The 11,227-nt window shown below is 36.9% G+C and overlaps 1 protein-coding gene across 1 annotated transcript; it reads left to right on the top strand.

The window, feature by feature from the left end:
• The first annotated feature begins 4,192 nt into the window (after positions 1-4,192).
• On the top strand, positions 4,193-10,780 carry LOC112056698 (alpha-tocopherol transfer protein-like). Its single transcript, XM_024097167.2, has 6 exons — positions 4,193-4,390; positions 7,026-7,182; positions 7,959-8,070; positions 8,464-8,598; positions 9,680-9,893; positions 10,569-10,780. Exons 1-6 carry the CDS (start codon positions 4,228-4,230, stop codon positions 10,721-10,723), a joined length of 936 nt encoding a protein of 311 aa, XP_023952935.2. The 5' UTR covers positions 4,193-4,227; the 3' UTR covers positions 10,724-10,780.
• The last annotated feature ends 447 nt before the right edge of the window (positions 10,781-11,227 follow it).

Below are 11,227 nucleotides of genomic sequence, written 5' to 3'. Positions count from 1 at the left end.
GTTATAAGCACGAGCTGTATAACCAACTTCTTAATCACTAGTTAGTTTAACTGAGGATTTCTAGGATAAAAGAAATCTCTATATTTCAAGACACATTCAGGACTCAAACCCGAGACATCATTATCCAAAGCCACACAAGCTAACCATCGGATCAATGAAGCAGAAGCAGCTTTTATTCGTACTGCAAAATAAACTACTTAGCCAGTTCGGATGCTTCTGTGAAAAATGTAAACCCAGTTAAAAAGTACTATGATGTCGACGGAGGGTAATTTAACTTTGTAATAAAATACTCCCCTTGTTCCCGGAACATTTTATAGTTGTTTTAACTGACGTTAATGGAAGGCGTATAATGTTCAAGCTTGATTCGAATTAAACACTAACTCCGTTTTAATTAGTTCAGCTAATCAAAACCAAATAAGCAGCCGAGTAATGTAATGGGTATTGAAATGAAATGAAAATTTATTATTTATAGTTTTACAATCACTGATGTGGCTGAGAGATTCTTTTAAGTAAAAACCTGTGTCAGACGGTCTCGCTCTTCCTTAATAACAAATTTAAACTTAACTTACGTTATTAATGATGACACTGCCGTGAATTACCACAATTGGAAATCATTTGGCCACCACAAGCCTATTGCCTGTGACGTCTAAGACACCACTGGAAGGACTGCAACTGACTTGACTTGATCGATGCAAGTGCAAGCACTTGACCTGACTTGCACCTGATTGATGCAAGACATACTTTATCTAGTTTCACTTCCTACGCTTAATTTGGTTACGAATAAGGAGTTCCTTGTTAAGGGTCCAGTGGTGTAATTGGAGAATGTGGTAGAGCAAAAGATGCCGAAGGTATTTCGCAGGGACAACACTCACAGTTTATTGACGAGGTAGGCAGTGTATTATACCATAGCCGTAGTCGCTAGTAGCCGTGATAGTACAGTGGATATCCACTGGGCTATCACACCTCCTCTGCCTTCGATTCGTAGGGTGTAGGTTTGAATCCGGTCTGGGGCATGCACCTCCAACTTTTCAGTTATGTGCATTTTAAGAATCTAAATATCACGTGTCTCAAACGGTGAAGGAAAAACGTTGTGAGGATACCTGAGAAATAAATTTGTTGCGAATAAGGTTCTAAGGAAAGTTAATTTCCTTAGCACAGGTCCAGGACTTATGATTGGTGAATGTGGTAGGTCAAAAGATGACGAAGATATTTCGCAGGAACAACATTTGCAGCTTATTGATGTGGTAGTCAGTGTACTATTAGTGATAGCCCAGTGGATATGACCTCCTGTGAAAAGTTCCTTTCCTAACCAAAGGTCCAGGACTTATGATTGGTGAATGTGGTAGGTCAATTAGATGACGATGATATTTCGCAAAAACAACATTTGCAGCATATTATTGATGAGGTAGGTAGCTACCATGCTTAAAGCTGTTACACGTATGTAACGAAGTACCTACGTATATAGGATGTTTCAACTTACTACTGAAGTTGACCCGCTGATTGGCCCAGAATTTGTAGTAGGTACTCGTATATTTGTTTGAATCGGCAATTTCATTAAATCCAGTCTATAGGGAATTAAGTTTGTTTAGGCTTGTTCAGGAGTCCAATACGTGACATCTGACATGTGTGAACATAATCGTAACAAGATCCCAGGGGAAACGCTTTAAAGGGGTCGCGAATTAAATAGCTTGATGGCTTGGTTGGTTAAAAACTGAACATAAACTAACTTATCTTTATAATTACCTATACAAATCACGCATGCATCAGAATACTGGCTGCATTTCCGCGTTAGCCACAGCCAGGCTGATCGTTGCGCAGAAAATAAGTCAGCATTCTGTTACCTTGTCACCACAAAATTGCTTCTGTCACCAGTCGAGGCAACTAGTCGCGGTGAAATAATTCGGAGACTTTTTTTGGCAATGGGACTCCAAGGCCCAAGGGCCTCCACGGCAAAATGAACAAATATCTCTCGGTTAGAGAGGCATATTTGTACCTCTTACCGTTTTCAGCTCTTTCTGCTGCGGTCTTGACTCGATATCCCTGATCAACGCATGTAGCGAAGCGAAAAAGGAGGAGGTTCTACGTTCGGCTGTATGTATGTTTTAATGTATGTCCAACGATATTCCTATCATTATTTTTTGGTGGCAAGAAAAATATTCTAAGAATAATGTATAATTTTGGTTTATGCTTACCATGATACGTTAGTTTATGCACTTATAAACATACATACATATTAGGATTGTAAATTATTCAAAATCGGTTTATTTTAAGTACAGACACTTAAAACTTTGTTTTGGGTATCTTGTTATATACTCGTAAGAAGACAGCCCTACGAAATGGTTTTGTACTTTTTTCGATTAATAAATTCCACCCATACCTCTAAGAACTACAAACACGCACTACATAAATATTTTCCCATATGAGCATATGAATAAACACTAAAAACCACTACCGCTAAAAACCACTAGGTACTACTAATTTCTCGAAAATGTAACACCTTCCTTTAAGTCAGCCATTGACAGTCAATTATTCTCACGTTTCTGCAGCGAAGACGTTTCATAAGTTGAGCCGTCATGTACGCAGCGACCAAAACACGATCAGTTATAGTCGTGGGTGCTGCAGAAACGTGAGAATAATTGATCGTCAATGGCGTGCATTATTTTTCCATAGCAATATATCGTGTTTAATGTAACGATGTCAGTTATAACGCCTTGAGATGCCATAAAGTGGGGAGAAGATGGTAGAGACGGAGTTAAAAGAGATAAAATGTACGTGATAAGAAACTATATTGTTAGTATAATAATGTCTGGGTCATGTACTAAGTTATCTCGCCTTCAAATAGGAGGGAGTTGATTCCAACGTTTTTATGTGCAGCGATAAGTTTGAAGATAATTTTATATATTTTAAATACAACCGACTTCAATGACACGAACGTACTCGTATAACTACTAAAAAGAGTAAAATAACATTATTTTATTTACTACCTACTGATCAGTTTGATGTCGGTGCCAAGCAGGTGATATTTAGGTTTCTCAAGCATTCTATTCTTTCACGTATTAGTTCAGTCAATCTGTAATGAAATAAATGCTATTCTCAGGATAATATCAAGAAAAAGTTTGACTTATGTAAAGATGTTAACTGTAGATTTTTGGGGTCCCCCTTCCTGCTGTTTTTGACAAAATCCAAAAAAAAATTGAAACGCGTTTTTCTCCGAATCTATGGGTTTTAGAGAAATTTTTATTGAACAAAAAATGTAGAGAACTGTGTGAACTACATTTTATGTCATTGGAGCAACATCATACGACTAAAAATACAAACAGTAGGTGGCGCTAAATTATCAAAAAAAAAGGGTTTTTCGTTAATTTTGTTAATAAAAAATGATTTTTCAGCTGTACTGTGAATGAGAAAGTTGTCATAAAAAAAGCTACAACTTTTATTTAAACAATTTTTTCATATAACTATGAAATATATATCTTGACCCTTAATTACAGATTGACTGAACTATATTTTTACACGGCTTGGTATCGACTTCAAACGCGGGTAGTGAATATTATAATGTTTTTTTTTACCATAATATATTATACCTAATTGACGGACCGAGCAGATACTCACCTGATGGTTTTTCAACTTACGAAAAACAACAAGAAGGTTAACAATTCGACGTGTATATTATATTTTTTATGTGAACATAACTAAACTTGTAATTTTTTACTGAGTAGTCCGATATTGATGTTTTTTTTTAAATTAGGAATATTTCGAATTTGGTCCCATATACATTTGGAAAACATTCAACCCTAAGGGTAGGAAATCAGGGTATTGAGGAAGACATGCCAAGCCTGTGTGGTCTTGATTTTAGTCGTAACTGAAAAAACCATATGAAAAAATGTATTAGAAACAAAAATCTTTTTTATAGGTACGCCTTGAATTAATTATACTATAATAGTTGGTTTAATTATACTGGCTTAGCACCTCCTTCAATGGGATCAATATGTAGAAAAAAATATAAAGTTATTGTTTCATTTTTAGTTTCATGGGTATGTTTTGGAGTCGTTGTATTTTTTTTTCTAAATAATTTTAAAATGGTAGGTTAATTACAAACATCCTGTAGATGATATCTTGATGGACAATCTTGTAGGTATAATAACTAAAATTATAGTAGACGAATGTAACAAATAAATTAGCGAGTATAATTTAAGCGTTCAAGTCAAACGGTTTTGTTTTATAAAAATGGATTTTATTCCAAAAGATAAGTTTTACGAGTTAAGACCTGATACATTGCAGTATGTTCGTAAACTCTTTGATCTGGATAAACCAGGAACCATGAAGGAGTCAGTTAAAATATTGAATGAGTGGGTCCAAAAACAGCAACATTTTAATAAGAAGGATTTCAGTAAGTCTTTTTTCAATCTTAAAAGTAGCCACAACACAGTCTACTTTGAGGTCATACTCTTTGGCTCCGTGGCACACTGGTATGTGCAGTGGATTTATAAGACAGAGGTCCTGGGTTTGATTCCCGGATGGGGTCGATTGAGGTTTTCTGAATTGGTATAGGTCTGACTGGTGGAACGTCCGTGGCTATAGTTTAGTTACCTGCCGGCAAAGACGTACCGCCAAGTTATCGGTACTATGCCGTGTAGAAATCGAAATGGTGTGGATTTTCATTCTACTCTTAATATTGTTAGTCTGATTCCATCTTAAATTGCACCATCACTTACCATCAGGTAAGATTGTACCCAAGGGCTAATTTGAAAAGTATAAAAAAATACTACAACCCTACTTGATGTGTACTGTTTACCAACAAACAAATTAGAAATGAAGGTATGTTCATTCATAACTTTTAATGTATGTATTGTTTGTTAATAAAATGTTATTCAAAATATATTAACTACTAGCGGACGCCCGCGACATCGTCTGCGTGAAACCTACTACTACAACTCTACAACTACTCTACCATACAGGGGATTAGTAGGGACTCAACTCTATCCCTACCCTACCCTACCCTACCCCTAACCTACCCTATCCTACCCTACCCTACTCGTACCCTACCCCTATCTACTCCTACCCTACCCCTACCCTATCCCTAACTTACCCCTACCCTACCCCCACTCTACAACTACTCTACCATACAGCGGATTAGTAGGGACTCAACCCTATCCCTACCCTACCCTACCCTACCCTACCCTACCCCTAACCTACCCTATCCTACCCTACCCTACTCGTACCCGACCCCTATCTACTCCTACCCTACCCCTACCCTATCCCTACCTTACCCCTACCCTACTCCTACCCTACTCCTACCCTACTCCTACCCTACTCCCACCCTACCCCTACCCTACCCCTACCTCTAGCCGTTAATAGAAACAGCTTAAATTAACACGGGAACGGGAACTACGCGGGTGAAACCTCGGAGCATCGGCTACTAATATAAATGTTTTTGTCGCTTGAGTTTTTACAAGTTACCTACTTACCTACATTTTTATTTAATGCTTGAAATATATTTAAATTAATGTTAATATATTAGTTTAACTATATAATTTGTGTTTATTCAAATTGCAAAGACGCACAAAAAGTAAGAATAATATAATTTATTGTATTGTTATGTGACGCAGTCTTGGTTTAGAGATAAAAACACTAATGTTGAACGTCCACCACGTATTATACGTGTATTATTACGTTTCAATTGATTCACCACGTATGGGTTGGGGGTCCATTGTGTGGGAGAGAGAAAAACTCCGAGGAGAGCACGGAACTCGTGACCAATGGGTGTAGGGTTTAGGATCTCCCTGCCGAGCTGTGATAGCCCATTGGTTAATACCCCTGTCTCCGATTACGAAGGGAATCCTTAATGCCAACTATTAAGTTTTTTTTTTTTTTTTTATTCTTTACAATTAGCCCTTGACTACAATCTCACCTGATGGTAAGTGATGATGCAGTCTAAGATGGAAACAGGCTAACTTGTTAGGAGGAGGATGAAAATCCATACCCCTTTTCGGTTTCTACACGACATTGTACCGGAACGCTAAATCGCTTGGCGGTACGTCTTTGTCGGTAGGGTGGTAACTAGCCACGGCCGAAGCCTCCCACCAGCTAGACCTGGACCAATTAAGAAAATCACAATCGACCCAGCCGGGGATCGAACGCAGGACCTCCGTTATGTAAATCCACCGCGCATACCACTGCGCCACGGAGGCCGTTATTTGCATTTTAAGAAATTAAATATCACGTGTCTCAGACGGTGAAGGAAAAACATCGAGAGGAAACAAAAAAGAATTTTCTTAATCTGTCAGTTTAGAGAAGTCTGCCAATCCGCATTGGACCAGCGTAGTGGACTATTGGCCTAACCTCTCTGAGAGGAGAGCTCAACAGTCAGCCGAATATGGGTTGATAATGATGAATGAAAATTATTGAATTACATATCCAACTCTAAATCTTTTTTCAATCTTAAAAGTAGCCACAACACAACTACGTCTACTTTGAGGTCATACTCTTTGCCTTCGTGGCTCAGTGATATGCGCAGTGAATTTATAAGACAGAGGTCTTGGGTTTGATTCCCGGCTGGGGTCGATTGAAAATGATTGAATTACATATCCAACTCTAAGTTTTGACCTGTCTACCACCAACCACTGTTTTTAATAGTGATAAGGCAACAAAACTTGTGCTGGTAATAATTGATTGGAATGTATTTGGAATAATTAGTTTGGTTCAGCTAATCTATATATATATATATATATATATATAAATGAATTGCTGTTCGTTAGTCTCGCTAAAACTCGAGAACGGCTTAACGGATTTATCTTATCTTCGTCTTGAAATGTTCGAGGAGTTATTGGGAAGGTTTAAAAGGTGAGAAAAAATCAAATAATTTCCGGGAAAACCCTAAAAACTGCCCTTTTCTATTTCCCATACAAATGTTTTAGAGTCAAGCGGAAGGGTAGGGTGAGAGTAGAGAGAGGGAAGAAGTGCACATAAGTCAAAGCGATGCTTGACCGGGTCCACTAGTAATTTAATAAAACTTTACATTACAGCTGACCATTATTTGGAGATGACAATCATACTTTCCAAGGGATCAATAGAGCGTGCTAAAAGACAATTGGATCAACTTTGCACCATGAGGACGTTGTGGCCGGAATTTTTCGGTGCATTCAAATTGAGAAACGAATTTGACCGTTTCTTTGCAGTTTGGTACGTAGCTTTATTTTTTAAATAAAGATCTTTTTTATATACATGACCAACATTCTCATTCCCCTCCAAGTAATCGGAAAGACTGCGTGTAGTGTGTAAAGTCTATCGGGCGGGGATCGAACCAACGACCTCTCGGTTATGAGTCCTATTATATATTTATCACGATTACTCAGGTAATATGATTATGGGTGAAAAATTGTATGACATAGGTGCGCTTTGATAATTATAGCATCTGCTTCCTTGCTCTCGCCTACGGCTCGGGCTAGCAATATCGCCTCGGCTGTAATTTTGAACTAACCGCACTCTTATCATAATGCACTAATGTAGTAGTAAAGTAATTCTTCGAAGTAAGAAGGGCCAGAGGTTCATACGCGAGCGAAGTCGCGGCCGTCTGCTAGTTCTTCGTATCGTTTATCGAAATTCAATTTTTTTTATACAGGATGCTCGGGAGTTTTTTCCATAACTCTGGGGTTACTGGGTTCTGGAGTTCCCATAACTCTCCTTATCGAAAATGAATTAAAAATTTTTAAGGAACATGTGTTCTAAAATTAATGTTTTCAGAGTAAATAATATTTTTTTTTGTAAATAGATCCTTTAAAATGAGTCCCTTATACGCATCCTTAAAATATGCCGTAGACAAGTTTAACGTAGGATAAAAAAAAATTAGTTATGCAGTTCGGCTACTATGAGTGGACTTGTCAACTCCTTGACGTTAGGGGAAATACTTCCGAGCACCCTATATAATAGCGTATTGCATTGGGATTAATTATTTTCAGCCAAACTATGATGTTGCCTAAATTAACAGAAGACCACTGCAGGACATTCGTTACAAAATTTTATAAGACTGATGAGGACTTACAGATGTATTTTTATCGGCACAACGTTGTTGTAAGTTCTGTGTTCATAATCATCATCATCATCATCATCATCATCATCATCATCATCATCATCATCATCATCATCATCATCATCATCATCATCATCATCATCATCATCATCATCATCATCATCATCATCATCATCATCATCATCATCATATCAGCCGAACGTCCACTGGACATAGGACTTTTATAGAGACCAACATTACGATCCTGAGCAGCCTGCATCCAGCGAATCCTTGCGACTGCGCTTTCTAGCGTGGGGTCGCCATTCCAGCCTTGAGACCCCATCGGCTCTCCGAACTATATGCCCATTGCCACTACATCATTGACCGTTGTACAAATGCTTTATGATAATCACCTCTTTGATTATTTTTAAATTATGAAATCTTATACTTTTTAGTTAGGAGAATATTTGAAAGCTCACGATTATTTTTCTGGATTAATTGTGGTCATCGATTTTGTGGAAGCCGACCTACTGACTTATTTGAAAACAGCTAATTTAGTTCAGTTCAAGCAAGCCATGGCCATATGTTTTGTAAGTATGTAGTATCTAACCATAGCAATTTTCATTACTTTGGTGTCCTTAACTGTAGGCGGACTAATTATAAGCATTAATAATTAATAATAGTTAAATATTAAACTCGATGTAAATTTTGAACCACCATTTTAACCTCTTCTCTTTATATTTTCGCATGCTTCATATAATGTTTTAATTGTCCATTAATTCAACATTAATATTATAAAAATATCTCAGACAGTGAATGCAACCCCTTTGAAACCTATAAATATATATTTTTTATTTTTGTCTGTCCGTGTTTTTTGTTGACCGATCATCGCGCTGAAACTACTGAATGAATTTAAATAAAACTTGACACGATTTGAGACTTTAATACAAATAAGGTTAAAGGATACTTTTTGTCGCGAAAATCAATTCAGAAGGGGTGAAATAGGGGTTGATACATTACATTTGTAAAAATTAAAGGTAGGTTAAAGAAAGAAAAATAATATAATTCAAGATTTTTCAAAATGCTACTTCTAAACGGTTAAAAGCGGGTCATTTTTTTTAACTCGTTAGTTATTTGAGTTATATTTTTGTAAAATTATAAGTGGTGATGTTTTATTATGTCTAAAACATGCGAAAATATTAATAGAAGGGGATGAAATAGGCGTTGAAAGTTTACATCCAATTTCACGGGGACGAAGTCGCGGGAGTCCACTAATAAAATAATATAATTGTTTATATTGTTAGATTTCAATAATGATTAAATGATAATAAATAAATATTGAAGTATGTTTTCCTTGCGAGCTGGCTATCTAATATGTAAAATTTGTAATTGGCTATAATCTGTTTTCTATGTTGTTACTTTTATTATCTATACTAATATTATAAAGCTGAAGAGTTTGTTTGATTGAACGCGATAATCTCAGGAACTACTGGTCCGATTTGAAAAATTCTTTCAGTGTTAGATAGCCTATTTATCGAGGCTATATTATCTCCGTATTCCTACGGGAACGGGAACCACGCGGGTGATACCGCGCGGCGTCAGCTAGTCTTTGTATATAGCTGTAAGTTTTCCTTTCTAAATAAATAAATTAATAAATTAATTAAATTAAAGGATGGCTACAAACCAAGCGTCAAAGGAATTCACATAATATCGCAATCGAAGTTCATAGATGGTTTGGTGACGTTGGTAAAACAAGTGGTTAGCGCTAAGGTAGCTGCGCGCATCAAAATACATAAAAATCATGAAAGCCTTCACGATTTCATTCCGAAAGCCATACTTCCGAAAGACTACGGTGGTGAGGAACGTTCGCTGAAAATTCTTCAAGGTACGAGTATACACCTTATCTATACTTTTTTTTAATCTCTACAAGTTAGCCCTTGACTACAATCTCACCTGATGGTAAGTGATGATGATCTATGCAATCTAAGGCGGGCTAACTTGTTAGGAGCAAGATGAAATCCACACTCTTTTCGTCTATATTGCGTAGAGATTGTGATCAATATACTTTTGACAAAGGTGTAACATCATCCTAATAATATTATAAACGCGAAAGTTTGTATGGATGTTTGGATGTATGTTTGGATTTTTATTACTCTTTAATGCCGCTACTATTAAAGCGATTTGGCTGAAATTTGGAATGGATATTACTCTGGATACACACATAGGCTACTTTTTATCCCGAAAAATTCCATGGCTTCCCGAGCTTTGCCAAAACTGATGATTTCAATGATATGAATGTTTGTTACTCTTTCACACCTTAACTACTGAACCGAATTAGCTGAAATTTGGTATTGAGATATGCTAGCCTGGATTAACACATACTTTTTATCAAAAAAAATCCATGATTCCCGAGGGATTTGGGAAAAACTAAATACCATGCGAACGAAGTCGCAGGCGTCCGCTATTCCGCTAGTCCGCTATTATTCATATATCATAGCTAGCGACCAAGTCTCGGAATAGGTCGTCACAGCATTTAAAATATTTTTTTCTTAATTTATAGACGAATTGATCGACTTGCTTTCGTCGAAGGAGCACTTGGATTACTTAGAAGGAATGAACGCAGCGACAACCAAGGAATCCTGTCGACGAAAAGATGAGTTTTCGGAACATTATGCTGGAATGCCCGGCTCTTTTCGTTACTTGAGTGTTGACTAGAAAATGAAATAAAAAAAAAAAAAAAAAATGAATTCTCAGAACGTGGTATTATTAAACCGTCACTTTCATAATTAAGACGAATAGAGTGCTTTGCTGTCAAAGATTTTATAAAATGTCGTGGATTGCTCTACGGACGACACGAATTGGAATTACGAATAGAATTGTAAAGAATAAAAAAAAAAGCTAAAGAATAAAAATATTTTTATTATTTAGCTTTATATAAAATAATAAATTTATATATAATATATATATTTACACGAAGTCACGCCATTTACGTGGCGTGCAAATTATGTTTCAGTATGTTTGTTCTCTGCCTTCGATTTGGAGGGCGTAGGTTCGAATACGGTCCGGGGCATGCACGCCAAGTTTTCAGTTGTGTGCATTCTCATCGTTCTTTAGGCCCAATGCATGCGTGATAAGTGTTAACATGAACCCTGGGGTATCAAAAACAGCTTCTGCAGTAGAATTCTACCATAAATAACCGGAGGTGCTAGAATGGCGACC

Source organism: Bicyclus anynana, chromosome 8, assembly GCF_947172395.1.
Source record: "Bicyclus anynana chromosome 8, ilBicAnyn1.1, whole genome shotgun sequence".
NCBI classification, from domain to species: domain Eukaryota; kingdom Metazoa; phylum Arthropoda; class Insecta; order Lepidoptera; family Nymphalidae; genus Bicyclus; species Bicyclus anynana.
Note: the sequence above shows the minus strand (reverse complement) of the source record. Positions and strands in the feature narration are given on the sequence as shown.

Excerpts from the sequence above, each read along its gene's own strand:
- LOC112056698 (XM_024097167.2), top strand. The coding sequence starts at position 4,228 with ATGGATTTTATTCCAAAAGATAAGTTTTACGAGTTAAGACCTGATACA. Across the intron at positions 4,391-7,025 it reads TTTTAATAAGAAGGATTTCA|CTGACCATTATTTGGAGATG; the intron begins GTAAGTCTTTTT and ends TTTACATTACAG. Across the intron at positions 8,599-9,679 it reads AAGCCATGGCCATATGTTTT|GATGGCTACAAACCAAGCGT; the intron begins GTAAGTATGTAG and ends ATTAAATTAAAG.